Source organism: Acinonyx jubatus, chromosome D4 (assembly GCF_027475565.1).
Source record: "Acinonyx jubatus isolate Ajub_Pintada_27869175 chromosome D4, VMU_Ajub_asm_v1.0, whole genome shotgun sequence".
In the NCBI taxonomy this organism is placed as follows: domain Eukaryota; kingdom Metazoa; phylum Chordata; class Mammalia; order Carnivora; family Felidae; genus Acinonyx; species Acinonyx jubatus.
In genome coordinates, this window is record NC_069391.1 from 37,726,027 (window position 1) to 37,751,652 (window position 25,626).

The 25,626-nt window shown below is 38.5% G+C and overlaps 1 protein-coding gene across 6 annotated transcripts in view; it reads left to right on the top strand.

Moving 5' to 3' along the window:
- Window positions 1–25,626, top strand: part of KIF24 (kinesin family member 24) — an 87,092-nt gene that overhangs the window by 13,233 nt on the left and 48,233 nt on the right. For 3 of the 6 annotated variants that reach the window (XM_015073232.3, XM_027039304.2, XM_027039303.2), the window contains 2 exons: window positions 4,458–4,516; window positions 23,961–24,609. In XM_015073232.3, the coding sequence (XP_014928718.2) occupies window positions 4,458–4,516; window positions 23,961–24,609 (708 nt within the window). Of the gene's footprint in view, window positions 1–4,457; window positions 4,517–23,409; window positions 23,711–23,960; window positions 24,610–25,626 lie in introns of those variants that run through there. The other 3 variants (XM_027039302.2, XM_053204994.1, XM_053204993.1) reach the window with 2 other exon arrangements.

Genomic DNA, 25,626 nt, shown 5'->3' on the forward strand with positions numbered 1-25,626 from the left:
CATCAGGTGGCCATGATAGAATTGCTTTACCAAGACTGTTGTTTGGGGGCACCTGGGTGGCTCAGTCGGTTAAGCATTTGACTCTTGGTTTCGACTCAGGTTGTAATCTTTGAGTTTGTGGGATTGAGTCCCGCATCAGGGCTCTGTGCCAACAGCACAGAGCCTATTTGGGGTTCTTTTTCTCCCTCTCTCTCTGTCCTTCCCCTGCTTACACTCTCTCTCTCAAAATAAATAAAGGTTAAAAAAAAAAAAAAAGACCGTTGTTTTGTCGACTCCTAAGACTATAATATTGCCAATCCGGATTGTTGATGATTCTCATGTCAAATTCATAGCTCAGTGATGGTTTTAATAAAAAGATTGAAAAAGTCAGGTATAGTAACAGTGCTATTATTATCCTCTTATAAAAGTTTGAACACAACTGTATAGCTAAATTGCAGATCTGTGACATGTAATGGAAACCAAACAGGGGATTCAGGGTTTGGCGTTGGCTCTGTCTCTACTCACTGTAGCTGGTTTTACAAGCCAGTTAGCCCTTTCAGTTAGCCCTACTAATTCAAAAAGTGTTGAATTAGTAGAGCCACAGGGATTCTAGTCTATCAAGTTAGTCAAGCAGGTGTTTGTTTTTTTAATTCCAGTATAGTTAACATTGTTATATTAGTTTCAGATGTACGGTATATTAATTCAATAATACTGTACATTACTCAGTGCTCATCATAAGTGTACTCTTTTTTTTAAAGAGTTTATTCTTTAAAAATGTATGTTTATTTTGAGCGAGAGTAAGCGTGAACGGGGGAGAGACAGAGAGAGAGGGAGGGGGGAGAATCCCAAGCAGGCTCCATGCTCCAGTGCAGAGCCTCATGTGGGGCTCAATCCCTGGACTGTGAGATCATGACCTAAACTGAAATGAAGTGAGCCACCCAGGTGCCCTGTGGTAAGTTATTCTTAATCCCCTTCACCTATTTCCCCCATCTCCCCACCTACTTCCCCTCTGGTAACCATCAGTTCTCTATAGTTAAGAATCTGTTTTTTTGGTTTGTTGCTTTTTTTTTTCTTCATTTGTTTTGTTTCTTAAATTCCACATATGGGTGAAGTCATATGGTATTTCTCTTTCTCTGATTGACTTATTTCACTTAGCTTTTTATCCTAGGGATCCATCCATGTTGCTTCAGATGGCAAGATTTCTTTTTCTTTATCAGTTCTAGTAGTTCTTTATTTTTAATTTTTTTTTAATGTTTATTTATTTTTGCGAGAGAGAGCATGAGCAGGGAAGGGACAGAGAGAGAGGGAAACACAGAATCTGAAGCAGGCTACAGGCTCTGAGCTGTCAGCACAGAGCCTGACATGAGGCTCAACACAGCATTCAAACCGTGAGATCATGGCCCGAGCTGAAGTTGGACGCTCAACTGATGGAGCCACCCAGATGCCCCAAGTTTTCATTCTTTTCGATGGCTAATATTTCATTATATATATGTGTGTATGTGTGTGCCACATCTTTATCTGTTCATCTGTCAATGGACACTTGGGCTGCTTGACTACTGTAAATGATGCTGCAATAATAAAAAAATGCTGCAATAAGTAATGTTGCAGTAAACCTAGGGGTGCATATGTATTTTTGAATTAGTGTTTTCATATTTTTTGGGTAAGTACCCAGTAGTAGAAATACTGGATCATATGGTAATTCTTTTTAATGTTTTGAAGAAGCTTCATAATCTTTTTCACTGTAGTTGTACCGGTTTGCATTCCTACCAACAGTGCACAAGGATTCCTTTTACTCCACATCTTTGCCAACACTTGTTTCTTGTGTTTTTGATTTTGACCATTCTAACAGATGTGAGGGGATAGCTCATTGTGGTTTTGATTTGCATTTCCCTGATGATCAGTGATGTTGAGCATCTTTTCATGTGTCTGTTGGCTATCTGTATGTCTTCTTTGGAGAAATGTCTGTTGTTGTCTAAAAGCAATTGGTTATTTTTTGAAAAAAATTTTAATGTTTATTTATTTTTGAGAGAGACAGAGGGGGAGACACAGAATCTGAAGCAGGCTCCAGGCTCTGAGCTGTCAGCACAGAGCCCAATGTAGGTCTTGAACCCACAAATTGTGAGATCATGACCTGAGTCAAAGTAGGACACTTAACTGACTGAGCCACCCAGGTGCTCCAAGCAATTGGTTATTGATATCAGGTAAACATCACATGTTCAGTCTTCCAAGGACTATACAGCTGAAACTGATAGCTGCCATTTATTGAGCATTTACCCTGTGCAAAGCACTATATCAAGGGCTTTATATAAATATTACATTTTTCTTAGCATAGTACATCAATGTACTGCCCACAGAGCATTTCAGTAAAAGCTTTTGGTTTATGTTGTTAATGTAAGTCTTTAGTTATTGTATGTTCTAGTGTATGTCCTTGGAGCAAACTAGGGCATGATCCTCTCATCTTCCAGTTTAGGAGAAATAGTTTCTTTGGGCTGCCATTATATGGTTTGTAAAGTAAGGGGTTGAAGTCTTCTCAGTCCCTTACAGATTAATTCATCAATTAATCCAGTTTCTTGTACTGGCTCAGCAAACCTGTTCATAATTTGTACAGAAAAAAATCCTCAACAAATTTTGTTAAATGAGCAATAGAGTTCCACTTATACTATGAGTGTTGTGGTCATTGTATACTTCCCCAGTTAATGTCTCAAGGATTTTGATGTTCATATCTTATTGAACAAGAAGACTTTTCCATAGGCATAAACTAATAATAGGTAAATAGGTACCATTTGTATTGGAAAAATGCCATTTTCTACCTATATGTCTTTTCCTGTGTAGGAAAAACCTCATTTCTTTCCCTCCTGTCTGTCTCCTTTACCACTCATAGAACACTTCACTTCTGACACTTCTGGCTAAATGTGTGGGGACTTTTCCCCCACCAAGCAATTCTTTGTGACACCAGCTGGGTATCCTATAATTTAACTCAATCTAACTCTACCTATTTGGAGATAGTATCCGATCCCACAAGTTAAGGGCTCAGTCTGACACCCCACTTCAGATGCCAACTGTTAAGTAGTAGGTCCCCAGGTTACCTACAACTTCTGTCAGATTTGGCTATAAATCAGAAGTTCCCATGACTCCCTCCATGGACTCAATTTGCTAGAATGGCTCACAGAACTGAGGGTAACACTTAAGTTTACCAGTTGGGGGCGCCTGGGTGACTCAGTGGGTTAAGCATCCAACTCTTGATTTCTGCTCAGGTCACGATCTCACGGTTTGTTGGGTTGGGAGCCCCATATTGGGCTCTCCACTGACAGTGTGGAGCTTGCTTGGGATTCATTCTCTCTCTCTCTCTCTCTCTCTCTCTCTCTCTCTCTCTCTCTCTCTTAAAATAAAAATAAACTTCAAAAAAAAAGTTTATCAGTTTATTAAAGGTTATAATAAAGGTTGTAGATGAACAGCCAGAAGAAGAGATACATAAGACAATGTCTGTGAGGGTCTTGAGCATAGGAGCTTCTGTGCCTATGGAGTTGGGGTGTGTCACCCTCCTGGTGTGAATGTGTTCACCAACCTGGGAGCCTACTGAACTCCATACTTTTGGTATATTTATGAAAACTTTGTCAAGCTTATGGCTTGATTTTTTTGGTGGCCAACCCCCACCCAGAGTTGCATCATTAGAACAAAAGATATTCCTAATGCTCTTATCATTTAGGAATTTACCAGGGTCTTAGGAGTTCTGTGCCAGGAACTATGGGCAGAGACCAATATATACTTTATATTATCTAGGTGAAAGATACTAGGACCAAACCACCAAGGCTGTGGTGGTTGGAATGAGGATAGAGGGGGAAAATTTGACAAATATTTACTCTATTAAATTGGCTGGACCTGTTGATTAGATTTGGGATTAAAGGAGAGGAAAGGAATCTAGGATGCTTCCCAGTTTAGCTCTGAGTCACTGGTTCATGATACTGTCACTCACGTACTCCCACTCCCCTCACCAAAGAAGAGAAAGGTGGAGGGGCAGTTTTGTGGGGAGGTCATGAGTTGATTATTGACAAATAGTTCAGATGCTTAATTATGGAAACATTTTGATAATGATCCCTGAATGTTTTTGCTGCAACTAAAGTTACACTGGAATTCTAGAAGTATCACTTAATAATGCTGTACAGTATTCAGGCCAAAAAAACTCTAGGTGTTTCATCAGCAATGAGGAGCAGTCTTTTAAGTTAGTTACCTTCTTGTGTTGAGATTTGATTGGTTAAAACTAGTGGCATGGAATTGCATAGCCAACATATGAAATAAATCCATATAGTTGTTTTTAATGATCTATGCCTTGGTTCCTTCATTTTAAAAAAGGAAGATGGTGATAATTGCCACTTATCACAAAAAGTCTTGGAAGAATCAGGTAGCACAATTAATTACATATTAATAATTTAGATCCCAGTGGATGGAATTATTGTTTGAATTTTTCTTTGCTTTCTCAGCATCATTCCTTTAGAAATAATTCCTGGTGCCAACAGTTCCCAAAAGGATGTAGCCTTGGGTAAGAGTCTATATCATCTTAGTAATTTATAAAAAACTGATTTAATAATTATTTTTCCAGTGAAACACATGAAGATATATTTTGTCAAAAGTATTTTATAACTGCAAAATGGCAAAAATCTGCAAATGACAACTTACAATTGGATTAGACCAGGATTTTAAAATTAAAGCCCTGATTTTAAACCCAGCGTTGGCTGGGAATTCTTTAAAAATTAAGCCTCTAGGGGCATCTAGGTGGCTCGGTTTAGTGTGCCAACTTCAGCTCAAGTCGTGATCTTGCAGTTCGTGAGTTTGAGCCCCACATCGGGCTCACTGCTGTCAGCCTGTCAGCACAGAGCCTGCTTTGGATCCTCTGTCCCCATCTCTCTGCCCCTTCCCCACTTGCCTTCTCCCAAAAATAAATAAATACTAAAAATTAAGCCTCTATATTTAGAATAATACTTCTACTGTTTGAAGATAACTGGGTTCGACAATTTTGTTAGGTTTATTTTTAGGTGATTATTCCCATGCTTTTCACCAAACTTAGAAACTTAAGCTCATAGTGGGGCTTTTGAAAGGAATTGCAGTAATTGCAAAGTATTGGCTATCTAACCATAAACTTGAAATTTATCTTTTTCCAGTGAAAACAGGATCTCTCAAAAACTGCTTTTGGGTATAACTCACATAATTCGTATCCTAAAATCCACCTCTATCTAGCCTTAAGAATTCCATTAAGTGTCATATATTCTCATTCCTTTGCAGCTGTTGTTTTGAGCAGTTGTTTAATAACACTTGTCTTCTGTTGAGATCACTAGTCTATAGATAGAATAACCCCTAGAGTTTGAAATAACTAACTCCCTTGTTGAGGGAAAAGTGTATATTATATCATCTACCTCTTAATCTTCCAGTGATAATACTGAATTTCTTATGTTCTTAATTAAGGAACTTATGCCTAACATGGAGTATGGAAACATTTTAATGAAAATTGTTTGAGAATACTGGGTTTGTATTGTATACTTAATGGTACGGTGGACCCAGTGACCTTGTTAGCGGTCCCTTAAAAAGTGATCATTGTTAGTGTGTCCTAGAGCTAGATAGGTTGGCGGTTTAGTATGTGAACATACTAAAAGCCATTGAATTCACTTTAAGTGGATGAGTTGTATGCTGTGTGAATTAGATCTCAGTAAAGCTGTTTTATCTATTTTTAAAAGTGGTTATTGTCACAATTTTAGGGGAACTTAGATGAAGAAATATTTCTTGGCAATCAGAAGCTATTTTAGTTCTTTTATTTTCATACTACTTCTATAATAATAGAGTATATAATATGCTCTAATGCCTACTGACCTTCTGATGTAGTTCCCTTACTTTCAGAAACAGCATATTCATTTAAAACATACACAATTGAGTATGTAGAGAGGGGAAAACAGATGTTTAAAGAGGCCATGGTGGTTTAGCCTATGAAAGCTGTGAGATCATTGGAGAAGTCAATTATTCAGAGCTAGCTTTAGTTCCCACATAAAATGAAGATGTTGGACCACATCCTAGCTCTCAAATGCCCACAGGGCTAACCAGTTAATGTAAATGAATAAAGTTGTTTGGTTGGCATAAAGGAACCAGAAGCAGAGAGACTATGGTGTATAGGATAGTATATGCTCTTCTAATGTTTATTTTTGTTTGTTTATTTATTAGAAAGTATGTGAGCTGTATATGCTCTTCTAAAGAGAGCAGCACAACTCTGTTTTGGTCTGTTATTGCCTTATTTTATTGTAGGCTCAATGTAACTATCTTTTGATTCTCGAGAAAAACAGAAACTGGATTTTTAATTGCTCTTGATTTTTAAATAGTGAAACGAATCCTAAAAAAGTTTTAAACACTATGCAAGCCAAACTGCAAGGTATGAAGGATGAAGGAATCCTTCATAGGCCAAATGTTCTAGATTATATCAGCTGTTGACTAAATGACCTCTTTTGACTTGGCTAGCCATAGGACTCCCCCCCCCCTTTTTTTTTTAAATCTTATAGAAATGCAGTGTGGTGCATACCAAAGAATATGTGTGAAACATATATGTAGGTTATAAAGTATAATACAAAATGAATAAAATTCCTAGACCTGACACATCATCTCCCTTTGTTCTCTTCCTGTTCCACATTTCCCTGCTCACTCCTCTGAGGTAACCACTATTCTACATTTTGGGATTAGATGCCTAAATAATACATTGGACTTGCCTGGTTTTGCTCGAGCCTTAAAAACAACATAGTTTTCTAGGATTTGCTTTTCAAGTGATGTTTCTGGGATTTGATAAATTGAGTGTAGTTATAGTTTGTTCTTTTATCACTATTGTATAATATTCCATTGTGTGAATGTATCCACATTTATTTAGTCTCCAGCCAGTAAACATTCAGGTTATTTTCAGCTTTTGGTTCTTGTGAAGAGTGCTGCTATGCACATATTTCTATGTGCCTCCTGAAGCATGTGCAGAAGTTTCGTAGGGTATATACCGAGGAGATGAGTTGCTTGGTTGTATAATATATGAAGACTCAACTTCATAAGATAATGTCAAACTGTTTTTCAGCATAACTGACTTAGCCCCATGATTCTTGACTCTGAAAGTTCTCCATAGCTTTGCCTTCTCTAATTTATTGTATTCTTTTCTTCCATACTTTTTTTTCTCTTGGTGAAGATGACCTGCTTCACTGCCCCCCTATTTTCTTTTTCTCAAGAACTATATGTTCTCTGCCATTTCGCTTCATTAAGAACATTTTCTCTAATAAAAAGATAAAAAAGGACTGGAATGCCTGGGTGGCTCAGTCAGTTGAGTTGTCTGACTTCGGCTCAGGTCATGAGCTCGTGGTTCTTGAGTTTGAGCCCCACGTTGGGGTCTGTGCTGACAGCTCAGACCCTGGAGCCTGCTTTGGATTCTGTGTCTCCCTCTCTCTCTGCCCTTCCTTCACTCGTGCTCTGTCTCTCTCTCTCAAAAATAAATAAACATTAAAAAAAATTTTTTAAAGGACTTTAATAGAATAGAATCATATTTAACAATATTATCTTTTCATATTTCATATATGTAACTTGCTAAAGGAGCCTTTTTAAAAGTTTTTCCATACAGAAATATTTACTGATAATTTAATGGTCATTCAGGCACCTGGGTGGCTCAGTTAAGTGTCTGACTCCTGGTTTCCACTCAGGTCAAGGTTTCACTGTTCAGGGAATCGAGACCCGTGTCAGGCTCTGTGTTGACAGCATGGAGCCTGCTTGGGATTCTCTGCCTTTCTCACTCTCTGTCTCCCTCAGAAGAAATAAATAAACGTTAAAAAAAATTTAATGGTCATTTAAAGAACTTTGTAAATTGTTTGTCAGGTTCTGTATAGGATTACATTTAAGTTCTGTTTACTGTGGCTGTGTTTTTTTTAACTGCCTCACAAATGATCTGGATATTTCTGGCACTTATGAGCTCTTAGTTGTTTCAGGAGTTGCTCAGCATAAATAATTTGAAATTTTATTGTTGGGGAGTTTTTTTTTTAATTTGGGAACATGAATTTTTCTGTAATCAATTTGAATGCTTTTATTTTTTTTTTAATTTTTTTTTTCAACGTTTATTTATTTTTGGGACAGAGAGAGACAGAGCATGAACGGGGGAGGGGCAGAGAGAGAGGGAGACACAGAATCGAAAACAGGCTCCAGGCTCTGAGCCATCAGCCCAGAGCCTGACGCGGGGCTCGAACTCACGGACCGCGAGATCGTGACCTGGCTGAGGTCGGACGCTTAACCGACTGCGCCACCCAGGCGCCCCTGAATACATTTCTTTTAAAAAGGCTGTGAACACACAAATGTTTTCAGCTACTGTAAAAGCTACCCAAAGCCACATTTTATTTTCCTCTTCACCGTATTTTTTTGGTTTGTTTATTTTGTTATTTTGAGAGAGAGAGAGAGAGAGAGCAAAAGGGAAGAGGGGTAGAAGGAGAGGAGGGAGAGCAAGAGTCCTAAGCAGGTTCCACACTGTCAGCACTGAGCCTGACACAGGACTCGTCCAACTAACTGTGAGATGGTGACAGCCAAAATCAAGGGTCAGACGCTTAACCAACTGAGTCACCCAGGCACCCCTTCACTGTATTTTTTATAATAGAAATAAATCATTAATTATTATTATTTAATCATTATAAAAAAGTATTATTTGATACTATGAAGTCCATGTACGAGTGAGTCAGGCTTTTTTTCTTTTTCTAAACAGGCAGGTTTATTTTATTTAAAATAAATATGGATAGAGTTCCTAAACATCTTAACAAAATGAGGTAGGTTTTGGTTTATCCATTATTAAGCTTATATTGAGTTACCTTTTTTTTTTTTAATATATTTTGTTTTTAAATAATCTCTACACCCACATGGGGCTCAAACTTATAAAGTTACAACCCAGAGCTCAAGAGTCACATGTTCTATTGACTGAGCTAGTCAAGCGCTGCTGTAATTACTTTTTAAAAACTATGGCCACCACACCCACCTAGAACGTGTTCCTTATGCCCTTCTTTTTTGTTTTTAATTTTTAAAAATGTTTTATTTATTTTTGAGAGAGTGCAAGCAGGGGAGGGTCAGAGAGAGGGGGACAGAGGATCTTAGCAGGGTCTGCACTGACAGCACTGATCCTGATGCAGGGCTCAAATTCTCCAGCTGTGAGATCATGACCTGAGCTGCAGTTGGATGCACAACTGACTGAGCCCACCCAGGCACCCCTCCTTATGCCTTTTTCATTTATCCAAGTAAAGCTCTGGAGATTTTTGTTCTCTGCTTGAAGAGTCTAAAAAAGTGTTCAGCATGTGCATTTTTTTTTTCAAAGTAGACTTTATGCCCACTGTGGGGCTTGAACTCAGGACCCTGAGATTGAGAGTCACATGCTGTACCAACTGAGCCAGCCAGGCACCCCCAGCATGTGCATTCTTGGCAACTCTTAACCACAGCTCACATTTTTTAAAATTTAATTTAGTTTTATTTTTAAGTAAACTCTCTACCCAACATGGGGCTTTAACTCATGACCTCAAGATCAGGAGTTGCATGCTCTGGAGCGCCTGGGTGGCTCAGTTGGTTGTGTCCGACCTCAGCTCAGGTCATGATCTCGCAGTTTGTGAGTTTGAGCCCCATGTGGGGCTCTGTGCTGACAGCTCAGAGCCTGGAGCCTGCTTCAGATTCTGTGTCTCTCTCCCCTTCTCTGCTAATGCTCTGTGTCTGTCTCTCAATAATAAGCGTTAACAAAAAAAAAAAAAAAAAAAGTCACACGCCCTACTGTCTAAGCCAGCCAAACACCCCGACAGCTCAAATTTCTATAGAAAATTTCAAGACATTTTATCATTTTCTTCTGTGGTTAATTTGGTTTTGATAACTTTAGAAATGAATGCTTTAGGGGAAGAGCTTTTCCCATTTATTTTTTAACTATTTATTTATTTTTGAATACTTATTTATTTTTGAGAGACAGCATGAGCAGGGGGAGGGGCAGAGAGAGAGGGAGACAGAATCCCAAGCAAGCTCAGTTCTATCAGCGCAGAGCCGGATGCGAGGCTTGAATGCAGGAGTTGTGAGATCATGACCTGAACTGAAACCAAGAATTGGATGCTTAACCAACTGAGCCACTCAGGCGCCCTGCTTTTCCCTTTCAGATGTTAGTGTAACATCTAAAATTTAATGGTATGAGGTTTCTTCTTAGAGTGATAAAAATGTTCTAAAATTGGATTTTGATGATGGTTGTACAACTCTGAATATACTAAAAACTGTTGAATTGTACTCTTTAAGTGGGTGAGTTTTATGGTATGTGAATTATATCTTAATAAAGTTGTTAGAATTTAATGATGTCCTAGAGGGATTTATTGACCCTTTTTTCCTGTTTCTTTTTTGATAATCAAGTATTTGGGATGTCACATTAATTTGAGAAGCTAAAAATAACTTCTATGCTTTTGAACTTGGACCATTTTCCCCTAGTTTTTCTGATTGGCAAGGAATACATAGATAGTACATTTAGGTTTTCTACTTTTTTATAGTGATCAAAATTAAAAAAAACATTTTTAATATTTACTTATTTTTGAGACAGAACACAACCAGGGTAGGGACAGAGAGAGGGAGACACAGAATCCAAAGCAGGCCTCAGGCTCTGAGCTGTCAGCACAAAGCCCGATGTGGGGCTTGAACCCACGACCACAAACCATGAGATCATGACCTGAGCCAAAGTCGGACACCAAACTGACTGAGCCACCCTGGCGCCCCAGTGATCGAAACTTTTATTAGACATATTGAATAATCTTGACAATTCTACAAGCAGACAACAGTGGATTCTGATATGTTCTTCAAGTTTTTTGAAATTATAATACCTGCCCCTGGGTTAATGTTACTCAGTTGTCTCCCCCTAGAGGTGGAACACAGAACTCTTTTAGCATAAATATTCTATTTACCCATGGGATTGCTTATTTTCTAATAGGTAATATTTTCCCCAAGTCATTGATACTATATGTTTTTCTCAGGTTGACTTTAAAAAATTAGACTGATGGGGCCGCCTGTGTGGCTCAGTTGGTTAGGTGTCTGACTCTTGGTTTTGGCTCAGGTCATGATCTCATGGTTCGTTAGATCAGACCCCACATAGGGCTCTGGGGCTCCTTGCTGCAGTGCAGAGCCTGCCTGGGATCCCCTCTCTCCCTCCCTCTCTGCCCTTCCCCTGCTTGCATGTGTGCTCTCTCTCTCAAAATAAACTTAAAAAAAAATTAGACTAATTTAAGCAATTTCTTCTTTTATGTCATCTAGGTCAGTGAAAAAAGACTTATGAAAACCGGTATTTTAACTTTATTCCAAAGGCCTAAGAAATAAAAATCACACAGTTGAAAATCTCTTATCTGTATATGTTACATGGATTTAAAATAACAATGACACTATGTGATTTTATTTTATGTGACATTCTAGAAAATACGAGTCATCTATGAGACAGAAAGCAGGTTAATGGTTACCTTGGGCCCAGGGTGGAAGAGAGGATTGACAGCCAAGGGTGTTTAGGAACTTTCAGTAGGTGATTGATGGGACTGTATTGATTGTATTTTGACTGATATAGTGATTACATGGATATATATTTGTCATAATTCATAGAACTATACTCCTAAAATGGATCTAGTTTATTATATATAAGGAAAGTTGATTAAAAGAAAAATCAAATAAGACCACACATACACATGACGTTTATTTGTATCAAGTATTGATCTTTCAATATATAGCATCATCTAATATTTCCCTGTTGTATATGTAATCAGACATTTATGTTAACTATTTCAGTGGAGAGCAAAGTACTTGTACAATTGTCATTGATGAAATAGTTTGAATAGAAGCCTACACATAGTATTTTGCAAATATAATATGTCTACTCTAGTAACTCTAATTCCTTACCTTTTGATTCTATGTTACATATTCAGGTTTTGACCAAATAATAGAAATTATCTTGTAACCATGTTAAAAGTCTTCATACAGTGCATCTATTTGTATCTAAGTCAGGTGGCCAACACTTTCTACATGCCAGGCATAGTGACCAGTGCTGAGTAAGAGAGCATGGCCCCATCCTTATGGAGTACTTTATAGTTTTCAAATTAGTTTTACATAAATATCTTACTGCATCCTTTAAGAGAGGGGAATGAAACTCAGAGAAACTGACTTTGTCCAGTTTACGCAGCTAGATGACTGAGTTAATATGATACCAAGTTCAGTTTCAGGCAATTTAGGTGGATAAAGTTACATAGCTCAGGTAGATAAATGGAAAGTTTGAGAGGGTATGTTAAATAGTTGGATCTTATCCACATCCTGGAATGTGAAGAAACTTCCTTAATTGTATATAAAGTTACATGTGTTCCCCTTCCAGTTGATTTTCTCTAACACCAGGATAAGAAAGTTTGAATTTCTTGGATTTCTTCCAAGACTATTTCTGATTGTTACCCCAACAGCTGAGACCCAGTAGATCCTGGGTGTCACAGGGGAGAACTCTGCATACTTGTGGCATTGAATGTGAGTGGGCCCTACATACAAAAACCTGTCATCTGACCCCATATTGATTTCACTGATTTGCAGGGCATTTTCATGGTGGTGGCAGCTGTGAGCTGAGCTGTGTTGTGCTGCAGCACAGATGCAGGAAGCTGCCAGTCTACTGAGCAGTGTAGATAGTGGGCCTGTCATGGTGGGATGGCAGTGTCGCTGTCTTTGCCACTACTTGTGAAGGAGGCAGAATGGAATAGTGGAAAGAACATGGGACTAGCCATGGGAAAACCTAAGTTCCAATCTTAGAACTGTTACTTGAGAGCTATATTACTATGGGCTATTCTCTGTATCATTCTAGTCTTCTAAGTAAAATGAGGGAGTGATCTGTGCACCACAGATAAATCTCAACATCATTATACTACATGAAAAAAGCTAGATACAAAAAAAGACTGTATTTTATAATCCCATTTATGGAAGACTTCAGAAAATACAAACTAATATATAATGACAGCAGATCAGTGGTTGCCTAGGGCCAGGGGCAGAGAAAAGGAAGGAATGCAAAGAGACATGAGGAGTCTTTTGAGAGTAATAAAAATGTTCTGCATTCTTTTTTTTTTTTTAAGTTTACTTTTATTTATTTTGGAAGAGAGTAAGCAGGGGAGGGGCAGAGAGAGGGGGAGACAGAATCCTAAGCAGGCTTTGCACCTGCTTAGCATGGAGGCCAATATGGGGCTCGAACTCATGAACCACAAGATCATGACCTGAGCCAAAATCAAGAGCTGGACCCTTAACCAACTGAGCCACCCAGGCACCCTAGACAAATTTCTTAAAATATTGAAATGCTTAATTTACCCAGATTTTGATCTTATATTCCATTTGATTGTTTTACTGCTTCATGGTTATTATATCCTGTCATCTTTATTTACATCCTTATAGTCACAGTGTGACAAAGGTGTCAGTGGTAAATTCTTAACTCCAATATATTTGGAGCACAAGAAACATGGAAAGAAGTCATGGAAATGACTTGACACCATCCCCTACCCCAATTTTCATCCTGTATTCTATTAATGGTTTTAAATGCTCAAAATCTGTCTTTTTTCTATTGTTTTTGTTTGTTTTTAAATGTTTATTTTTGAGAGAGTAGGGTAGGAGCAGAGAGAGAGAGAGAGGGAGACAGAAGATCTAAAACAGGCTCTGTGCTGACAGAGAGCCCCATGCGGGGCTCAGACTCACAAACCATGAGATCATAACTTGAGCTGAAAACGGAAACTTAACCAACTGAGCCCCCCAGGTATCCCTGCTCAAAATCCTTCTTAATAAATACTTCCAAAAGCCAAAACCAATTGTTAGGAGTTGACATTGGAGTTGAAAATTAACCTAGGGAAAATATTCAGTAACTCAAACATGAAGTAAGTAGCGACCATTCTGGATTAGTTGTGGCTGTATACAGCTATTCCTGATCTCCTTTCCCAAATGCTCAGGTCTGTGCTTAAGACTTGCTGGAAACGCATAATCTTTAGCTGGACATGGGACAATGGGCAGCTACTTCTGAGACGTGTTTCTTGGAGGAAAGCTGATTTTAGGTTTTGGTCAGAAAATAATACAAGATGAAACTGTCAGACATTAATTGAAACACAGAATATATATTTAAAAAACCAAAACATGAGTTAATAGTGAATTTTTAAAAAGCACCCCCCACCCAAAAAAAAGGCAAAACCCAAATCCTAAAGGAACTCATTAGATACCATCCAAAACAACTAAGGCAGGTGTGCCTAGGTGGCTCAGATGGTTAAGTGTCCGACTGTTGGTTTAGGCTCAGGTCATAATTTTATGGTTCGTGGGTTGGAGCCCTGCATGAGGCTCCATGCTGACACTGCAGAGCCTGCTTAGGATTCTCTTTCCCTCTATCTCTGCCCTTCCCCTGCTCACTCTCTATCCCTCTTTTTCTCAAAATAAAATAAATAGACATTAAAAACAAAATAAAATAGGGCATTACTTCTTACTCTGAAAATTGGAAATTAAAAGGAAAGAATACCTTTATTGCTGCCTTCTATGTACAAACTTTACTCTGGATGATCAAATAGCCCTAGTTGTTAACTGAAAGTTTTTCTTTACAAGAAAATTCCACCAACAATGATATATTCTGAAAATTACCATTTTGCAACCCCTAATGAAATAATTGAGGCAGGTAGCAATCATTGGATGAAACTATTGGATTGATTGGCTGATGAGAAAACTTTACAATGAAGGAATCAGCCTGCAAATCTAGCAGACATTTGCATATTTTCTGATATGATGGGTTTTTTTTAATTTTTTTTTTTTACATTTATTTATTTTTTGAGAAACAGAGTGAGACAAAGCGTGAGCGGGGGAGGGGCAGAGAGAGAAGAAGACACAGAATCCAAAGCAGGCTCCAGGCTCTGAGCAAGCGGTGAGCACAGAGCCTGATGCAGGGCTGAAACCCATGAACTGTGAGATCATGACCTGAGCCAAAGTCAGACGCTCAACCAACTGAGCCACCCAGGTGCCCCCTAATATGATGTATTTTAAAGTGCATAGTAACACCTATGAAGTATTTTTGCCCAAAATGTAGAACTTGATTCTAATATTGGGTTGTGAGATTAGGCCAAAACACAACAGGACACCTAGTTAAATTTGAATTTCAGATGAATAATGAGTGATTATTATTATTATTATTTTTATTTTTTAGTATAAGGATGTCACATACTTGGAACATACTTGGTTTCTGCAAAAAGTCATTGGAGTAGAAAGGGAAAAAAGAAATGATGGGGTATTGCTCTGTAAGAAAAAAGATTTAAGAGACATGACAACCAAATGTGTGCACTTTGTTTGGATTCTGAGTTAAACAAAAATATTTTTGTAAAAAGATATTTTTAAAAATATATGTTTAAATACTTTATTGTTGGGAAAACTGGACAGCAACATGCAAATACAGAAAAATTAACTCAAAATGGATTAAAGTCTGAAAGTAAGAGCTGAAACCATAAAACTTCTAGGAGAAAACGTAAGTGGTAAGCTCTTTGACACCAGTTCTGGCAATGATTTTTTGGATTTGACACCAAAAGCAAAGGCAACAAAAGCAAAAATAAAGCAGAACTGCATCACACCAAAAAGCTTCTATATGTCAGAAGAAACCATCAATAAAATGAAAAGGCAGCCTACTGAATGGGAGAAAATATTTGTAAATCGTATATCTGATAAAGGGTTAATACCTAGAATATATATATATATATAAAACCCTATAACTCAATAGCAAAGTAAATAATCTGAAAACAAAATAAGCAGAGGATCTGAATAGCCATTTTTCCAAAGACTTACAGATGGCCAACAGGTACATGAAAAGACGCTTAGCATCACTCATCATCAGGAAAATGTAAATCAAAACCACAGTGGGGGGCACCTGAGTGGCTCAGTCGGTTAAGCTTAGGTCATGATCTTGTGGTTTGTGAGTTCTAGCCGTTCATTGGACTCTGTGCTGACAGCTCCGTGCCTGGAGCCTGCTTCGGGTTCTGTGTCTCTCTGTCTGCCCCTCCCCTGCTCGCTCGCTCGCGCTCTCTCTCTCTCTCTCTCTCAAAAATAAACATTAAAAAAATTTGGGAGGGGCACCTGGGTGGCTCAGTGGGTTAAGCATCTGACTTCAGCTCAGGTCATTATCTCACGGTCTGTGAGTTCAAGCCCCATCTCGGGCTCTGTGCTGACAGCTCAGAGCCTGGAGCCTGCTTCAGATTCTGTGTCTCCCTCTCTTTCTATACCTCCCCCACCCACACTGTGTCTCTCTCTCAAAAACAAATACACACCGAAAAAACTAAAATATATTTTTTAAGATATTTTAGCAAAGGAAATAAAGAATAGAAGAAGCAAGTAAGGCAAATTTTGATAATTGAAGAATCTGGGGGTAGTTAATGTGAGGGTTTATGGTACAATTCTATTCACTTTTGGGATATTAGGAATTTTTTGTAATATTTTAAAATGCTGTGGGTAGATTACTGTGCTTGAAATTTGCCAAGCAGTTAGTAGGTGCTTTACAGAATATGCCTGCTATACAATCCATACACGTAGAGAGTATTTTAATATGTCTAATTGTACTGTCAATACCTGTCAATACCAATTATTTTAGTTGAAGAAGCTGAGGCCCAGAGACATTAAATAATTTAATCACATGTCGCGTCTGATTCTTGGCAGAGCTTGACTGGATCCTGGATTTTTTTGATACGTAATCCAGTTATTTTCTGCTATATTATTTACTACTAAACAAACTCTTTGATGGTCTACTGGCCCGTTTAAAATAAAAGTCTTATTTGACATCTTAAAATAGAAAAGAAGAAACAATGTGAATGTTTTGCTCTCTGTTCAGTTTTCTCCCTACAGAATAAAAATATGTTTGGTGGTGGTGGTAGTAGTTTTAAGATCCATGTTTATGGGATGTCCATGATGTATTATACCAGTGCTTTAGTATTAGTTCCTTCTAAATCCACTGACAAAGTGGGCATGTCACTATTTTATTATAGCTAACATTTCTAAGAAGGATGAAGGGATGTTCTACAATAAAATAACTACAGAGAAAATATCAAAAGTAAAAACATGCATTTATGGATGGGTGTAAAGAGAAGGGTCATTATCCTGGTAAGCCTGCCTAAAGAAATCTAGAGCAAAAATCCTGGGGTACAGAAAAATAAAGTTCATTACAGTGATATTTTGGCAGCTTGAATCCCAACGTACTTAAATAAATTTGTAGAAAAATTAGTTTAGTGTAGTTTCTTCCCCCCACCCTCCACCCCTTCTAAGGGAGACCTATTGCTACTCGTAGGTTACAGCCTTTGTCTGGGAAACTACTACAACTTACAACCCAGGTTATCTTGTTAACAGACCACCAGTGTTGGACTTTTTTGTTCTCCCTAATTATCTAATCAGGTGCTGAGGAACGTACTTTTAAAATGATCCTTTGCTCTCATCTTATTTAACCACTGAAAGATAAACCCAATAATACAATTTGAATAAAACATGATTTTAAGAGTAATTTACATTTGCATTAGTATTGTCAACTTAAGATGACAACCGGGATGCCTGGGTGGCTCAGTTGGGTAAGTGTCCAGCTCTTGATCTTGGCTCAGGTCATGATCTCACAGTTTGGGATCGAGCCCTACATCAGGGTCTGTGCTGACAGTGCAGAGCCTGCTTGGGATTCTCTCTCTCCCTCTCTTTCTGCCTCTCCCCAGCATGCGCTCTCTCTCTCTCTCTCTCAAAATAAATAAACTTAAAAATAAAATGACAACCAATAAACATTATTTTAGGGGTTCACTCCAAGATGTTTTTTAAAGTGTTTTATTTATTTTGAGAGCAAGCAAGCATGTGAGCAGGGGAGGGGCAGAGAGAGAGGGAGAGAGAGGATCCCAAGCAGGCTCCGTGCTGTCAGCACAGAATCAAACACAGGGCTCCATCTCCTGAACTATGAGATCATGACCTGATCTGAAATTAAGAGTTATATGCTTAACCAACTGAGCTGCCCAGGCACCCCTCCAACAGGTTTTTAAAAATGAAATTCTGGTGGCACCTGGGTGGCTTAGTTGGTTAAGTGTCTGACTTGGCTCAGGTCATGATCTCATGGTTTGTGATTTCAAGCCTCATATCCAGCTCTGTGCTGATGGCTCAGAGCCTGGAGCCCATTTCAGATTCTGTGTCTCCCTTTCTCTCTGCCCCTCCCCCCTTCTCACTCTGTCTCTCTCTCAAAAATAAATAATCATTGGGGCGCCTGGGTGGCCTTAGCTGGTTGAGCATCTGACCTTGGCTCAGGTCATGATCTCACAGTTTGTGAGTTTGAGCCCCACATTGGGCTCGTTGCTGTCAGCCTGTTAGCACAGAGCCCACTTGAGACCCTCTGTCCCCCTCTGTCTGCCCCTTCCCCGCTTGTGCTCTCCCCAAAACAAATAAATATAAAAAATTAAATTAAAAAAATTTTTTTAAATGTTTATTTTATTTTTGACAGCAACAGAGGGGGGCAGGGACAGAGAGGGAGACACAGAATCCGAAGCAGGCTCCAGGCTGCCAGCTGTCAGCACAGAGCCCGCCGCGGGGCTCGAACTCACAGATCGTGAGATCATGACCTGAGCTGAAGTCGGACGACCAACCGACTGAGCCACCCAGGTGCCCTAATTTTTTTAAATTTTTAAATGGAATTCAGATTTAGCCAGATGAATAGAATAGTTTGTGTAAAGGACTTAGACATAATTCTTTGCATAAAATATAACTCAATACATTTTAAAATATAACTCAATAAATTTTAGTTTAATCAGATCATCAAAGTAGTATGACTGTGCACTATCTGCTGAAAAAATGTGATTAGCCTTATTACATAAAAATTTTTTTTGAACTATATTAAGTGCAAAGGTGATGTTGGTAAATATATTGTATCAGGCTTTTCTAGTTTTTAAGGACTCTGAGGTTGTCTCCGTTACTTTGGGTGATGGGACTTGTAGAGTTAGGAAACAGAGAAAATGGCTCCAACGACATAAGTTTCATACATTCTTTTTTTTTTAATGTTTTATTTATTTTTGAGAGAGAGAGAGAGAGAGCTTGAGTGGGGGAGGGACAGAGAGAAAGCAGACACAGAATCTGAAGCAGGCTCCAGGCTCCGCACTGTCAGCAGGCCCCAACCCACAAACTGTGAGATCAGGACCTGAAGTCATATGCTTAACTGACTGAGCCGCCCAGGTGCCCCCAGGCAATCTTGTAATCCTTTAGTTGCCTTGGTTAAAAAATAGAAATGGTGAAACTTTTTGTTCTTTGTCCTGTCTAAGCAGATTGTGTTCGTTCAACAAATACTGGTTACGCACCTTTCTAGCTCAAATGCTAGACTGAGCAGATCATACTGCTTTTCTCTTGAAGAATTCACATTATAGTATAAGGCAGAGCCACCTTACGTCATCTCTGGAACAAGGCTGGCAATAAATTTAAAAAATATATGAGTCTGTAATAAGTGCCCTATCAGTTTTACAGTCAAAACACTATAGGAGTTTGGAGAGAGAAATCTTATCTCCCTGGGGTAATTCATGTATTCAGCAAACATTATTTATAATTGTGTGAATTTTTTTAATGGCTATAACAAACAGCATATGAAAATGCTTATGTAAATAGATTTAAAAAGTGGATTATAATATAGTTGTGAGTACGATGTTCTATACAATGTTTAAAAAATGCATTAAAAAAAAAAAAGGCCAGGGAGAAAAACACCAAAATAGTAACAAGTAGTTGTATCAGGTCAATTTGAGAAGGCTGGGAGGGAGGAAGGTAGATGGATTTAGAAATATATTTTTTAAAGAAGATATAGTGGCATAGTTTCAAAATTTTAAAAACAGCTGTTCTAGAGGTCCTGCTCTGTGTGATGGAGACAGCAATGAAATAGAAATAACAATAGGAAAGGTAATAATAGATACCAGCATTTATTGGTATATAATAGTCCTCCTTGGGGGAGGGGAACTAGTTGGTAGAGGGCTAGCGTTAGAAGGAGACTATTACATAACAGCTTTTGAATTTGGCTCAGGTCATGATCTCACAGTTCAGTTGTTCATCTTGTGAGATCAAGCCCTGCATCGGGCTCTGAGCTGACAGCACAGAGCCTTCTTAGGATTCTCTCTCTCCTCTCTCTCTGCCTTACCCCCTGCTTGAGTGCTTGCTCGCTCTCTCTCTCTCTCTCTCTCTTTTAAATAATGTTTAAATAAACATGTAACTAATAAATTGAGAGTTTACTTTCGCTCTGTAATTGCTTCACAGTATCCCATTTAATGGGTTGTTATTAACCAGTTCCTATACTGATTCTTTGTTATTATATAAAGTGCTGTGATGAATAACTTTGTACCTATGTCACTTTGTACTTCTACACAATATCTGTAAGATAGGTTCCTAAAAGTAGAATTGCTGGGTCAGTGTATTTGGGTTTGTAATTTTGATAAATATAGATCAGTGGACTAAAACCATAGCCACCTGGGGGACTTTGTCAGTGTTGTTAGGTTTGTCCCCCTCAATGCTGGGAGGTTTGTTTTTTTGTTTTTGTTTTTGTTTTTTTTTTTAATTTTTCTATGTATCTGGGATGGGGTTCAGTTATCTTTATATTTTTAGGTTCCTAGGGTGATTCTGATGTTTACCCCAGAAGGAAGAGGAGGTTGGACCTTTGTAAAATGGAATGTGGTACAAAAAAGCATATCTAATTTTAAAACAAAAGAGCAGCTCTTTCTGCTCATGGGTCCCATCCCTGTGCTTTAATGAAAACACCTTTTTCCTTTGCAAAAAGAAAACCCAAAAAATAAAAGAATGTAGGCTAACTGTGGGGCTCAGAAATACAGAAGCATGCCAGTGGCTGCTTTAATCTGCATGTTCAGATTACTACTATCTCCAGCATCTTCCCCTCCCATGGTATTATGGGATATGCAAGCATTGTAAGAGGAATATGTTAGTATTTCAAGTACGGATTAAGGGATGCAGTAGAAGTCATGGTTAGCAGAGTTTGGTATGTCACCAAGGAAATGAGTATGTGAAATATATGATTTTGTACAGCCTGTGGAAATTGAAGACTGCATAGCACTTAAGCTGTTGCTCTGGGTTAGGCTGAGCCAAGTAGGAAATGTAACTGCTTAGAAGTAATTTAAAACACAACAAAACATTGAAGGCTTATTTTGTTCTAGCATCTGTGCTAAGTGAAGTTAGTAGTATAGAAATAAATCACAGTAGTAATAACTACCAATACTTATTGGGCACTGAGTATGTACGAGGCATTATGCTGAGAGTTTTACAAGTATTTTCTTATTCATTCATTCATTCATTCATTCATTCATTCATTCATTCTCAAAGTGTATGCTGACATGCGAGCAGGAGACGGGGAGAGGGAAAGAATCTTAAGCAGGCTCCACACTCAGCACAGAGCTCGATGTGGGACTTGATCCCTTGACCCTGGGATCACGACCTGAACAGAAATCAAGAGTTGGTCACTCAATTGACTGAGCCACAGGTGCCCCAAGTATTTTCTCATTGAATCCTAATCCTAGGAACTGTAGGGGCTATTACATTGCTATTTAACAGTTGAGATGGGGCACCTGGGTGGCTCAGTCAGTTAAGCATCGGACTCTTGATTTCGGCTCAGGTCATGATTTCACGGGTGGTGAGTTCAAGCCCCACATTGGACTCTGCACTGACAGTGTGGAGCCTGCTGGGGATTCTCTCTCTCTGCCCCTCCGCCACTCATGCATGTGCTTCTCTCTCTCTCAAATACATAAACTTAAAAAAAAATTAACAGTTGAGAAAAATGAGTTTCATAGATGTTAAATAACTTGCCGAAGGTCACACATGTATCTACTTCATAAGATTAAAGGTTAACAAATGGTATTTAGAACAGTGCCTGGTACATAATAAATGCTCAAAAATATTAGTTGCTATTATTATTGTTATTATTATTATTATTATTACTGAAGTACAGAGGAAATACCAGTTATCCCTTGCCTAGGGCATATGTCACAGAAGAAAAATATGAATAGAATTTCTCTTGGGAAAGACAGATATTCCAGCTAGAAGAAACAGTTGTAAAGGGATTGGTAGCCTGATTTGGCTACTGCATAATGTACTTGGTGGTAAAATGGTAGAAGAGGATGAGAAATGAAAGAAGGCATCATGGGAGGGTGGGGCAGAGAGCTATTGAGCTATTTTGAAAGGATGTGCATAACTCATTTTAGGCAGGGGGGTTGGGAACATTTCAAGCAAAGATACAACATGTAAAAAGGCATAGAAACATGGTTACAGTTATCTACTGCTGTGCAGTAAACTACCCCAAAATTAAATGATTTGAAACAACTATTTGCCCACGGTTCTTTGAGTCCTCTGTTTGGACTAGGCTTAGGTAGGTAATTCTGGTCTCACTGGGCCAGTCACTCGTGTGGCTGCAGTCATTTCGTGGCCACTGGGGCAGAATAGTCTAAGATGGCTTCTCTCACATGTCTGACTTTGATGATGACTATTGGCTGGGCTTCCCCTGTCAGCAGAGAGTTGCAAGAGAACAGAAGCTGCAAGGGTTCTTGAGGCCTAGGTATGGAAGTCACACAGTGTCACCCCTACCACATTCTGTCAGGTAAAACAAGTCACAAGGCTAACCTAGATGCAATGGGAGGAAAAAGACACTGCCTCTTGATGTGAAAGGACCTGCAAAGAATTTGTGGCCTTCCCTGACTCCCCCAAATCTACCACAGACGGAAAAGGTCAGGATGAGTTTAGGATATATTACTTAGGCTTCTTTGGCCTTTTCTGTAGCCTAAGTAGCATTTCCTCCAAAGTTAATTATACACTGTAATTTATTCACCTTTATTACCTGGCCCTGAGCTCTGTTTCTCTAACAGTGGTGTGGAGAATTCCTCAGGATCCTGATTTTAGTAATAAACCAGGATTATGTGGATTATGTGTAATTAACACATTATTTGTTAGTATTAAATACCTGACTGTTAAAAGTTTTTAAGCATTTTAATGTTCTACCATATAAAACCTTTTTTAAAGTTTATTTTAATAATTGCTATACCCACGTGGGGCATGAACTCACAACCCTGAGATTATGAGTCACATGTTCTTCCTACTGAGTCAGCCAGGTGCCCCAGCAACCATATAAAATCATTTTTTTAAAGCACTTGATTTTTTTTTGGTAATTACTGTTTTTTAAAATAATATCTACACACAGCATGGGGCTCGAACCCACAACCCCAAGGTCAAGAGTCATGTGCTCTACCAACTGAGCCAACCAGATGCTCCTATAAGATCTTGAACAATTTTTTAAACCTCAGGTAAATTACTTTATTTATATTCTGCACAAGCTGACATCTACAACCACCTACCTTTACTTACCTTGTAGAATGATCTGAGACCCTGAATTAGATTCTGAATTGATGTTTTTACCTCTTTATTCAACTAGCTTTTACCAGTACCCAGCAGATACAAATGTGATTTCCTCTGAGTTATGTTAGTTTATAATCCTCTGTGGTTTGCTATTTAATTCTGCTTTCCATTCTGAAGGACTTCTTAGCCTTTGTTCATTAATCATAGGAAACAGTTGTGCAACATGCCTTGACATTAACTTGAACATCTAAAATTAGTCTTGCTACAATCAGTGGTTGGGAACAATGTTTCAGTAGTTTGTGACATGTGTTAAGTAGACATTGCAAGATTGGAAGGAACTCCCTAGAAAAAAGTAAGTGACTTGTGTGTGTGTGCGCATGTACCTATGTATATACACAATTAAAGTTCCATTTGATAAATTACATCTGTTACTACAAATGCATCATAAGCATCTTTGCTTGTGCACTGTGCTGTTTAATTATTTCAGAAGAAAATGTATATTGAAAACTTGGTATGTTAGAATGGATTTTCTGCATGTTTGTTTTGTGATTTTCATTTTTAAAGGAATATTTCAAGTGTGGCTTTTTTCTTTTCCTATTCAGAAGTTATAGAAACTCATTCACAAAAAATGACATCTTGGTTGTATGAATGTCTTTGTGAAGCTGAACTTGCACAGTATTATCCTCATTTTACTGCCCTTGGTCTTCAAAAAATAGATGAATTAGCCAAGGTTACAATGAAGGACTATTCCAAATTGGGAGTCCATGACATGAATGACCGCAAACGTCTCTTCCAACTTATCAAAATCATTAAGATTATGCAAGAAGAAGATAAAGCAGTCAGTAGCCCAGAGCATCCTCTTCAGACAAACAGCCTGTACATTAAGCCTCAGGAATCCAGATCTGGCCCTCGCAGACAACTGCATTTTGATTCTCCTGCTGACAACAAAGACAGAACTACCAGCAACAACGGGCTTGAAATGTGCAGGTTATCAGATTCTTCTGTAAACAAACAGAAGTCTAGTTACCTCAAAGTGCTCCAACGCATGCTGCCGGCTGATTCCCAACACCATACAAAAACAAGAATTCGGAATGCCACAGCTGCTGGTTCCTATGTGCAAACAGAAACTAACACTTCACTCTTTTCATCAAATCACTTTTCTCCAATACTGGGGGATTATGATATTCCCGTTATTCAAAGAGTCCCTCATGTTTCAGAGTATAACTATGGAATCCCTCAGTCCTGTATCAGGTAATAATTTATTATCTTTTTTGGGGGTGTGGGGGAGACAGAGGCAAGGGCAAGCCTCTCCATGACTGAGAGCAACAGCTTCTTAGATATAGAAAGTTATAGTGAACAACTTCTGCAGCAACAATAGAAGTAGTTTGATGGGGGAAAGTTCATGAGGAATTGGGACTTTCCAGATGGGAGAAAAATGATATTGTTCATGTATGTTCAAGCTGCTACTTGCCAGGATCTGGTATTATTCCGTAGCAAACCTATTTCTATTGTTTATTATACTGTAACATGATACATCTAGTGCATCTTTGAAGGTAAAATAGTTAACTGGCATTCTGTAATGGAAAGAGTGTGTGTGTGTGTGTGTCTGTGTATTCCACAGGATTTTTTTTTTTAAGGCTATCAAATTCACTTCAACCAGGAGACATAAAGCTTAGTTAAAAACAAAGAGCATGTAGTTGGATTAAGTAGATCTTGGGTGCAGTTAGCTTACCTACACATGTTGAAATAGGGTCCTGATTTTGAGTGCTTTCTTCAGTTCCAGCCCTGGAAGAACATGATTTTGGTAATTACAAAAGAGTAAGACACTTTTGATGCACTTGCAATTTTGAGAGTCAAGGTGATAATAAGTCATTTTCATCTAGTGCTTTAAGTTAAATGTTGAAATGTCCCTAAGAGCTAAAATATTGACTAATCCCTAATACCAGCATTGGTATGATAGAAAACATATTCTTTTAAAAATAACATGTCTTGGTTGTTTTGTTATTGTAAAAGTTGCACATGGGGAGTTATAGAGAAACAAAATACATTCTTTTTTTTTTTTTTTTTTTTAATGTTTATTTATTTTGGAGAGAGTCACAGTGAGAGTGGTGGAGGAGCAGAGAGACAGGGAAACACAGAATCTGAAGCAGGCTCCAGGCTCTGAGCTGTCAGCACAGATCCCAACATGGGGCTCAAACCCATGCAACGGTGACATCATGACCTGAGCCAAAATTGGACGCCCAACTGACTGAGCCACCCAGGTGCCCC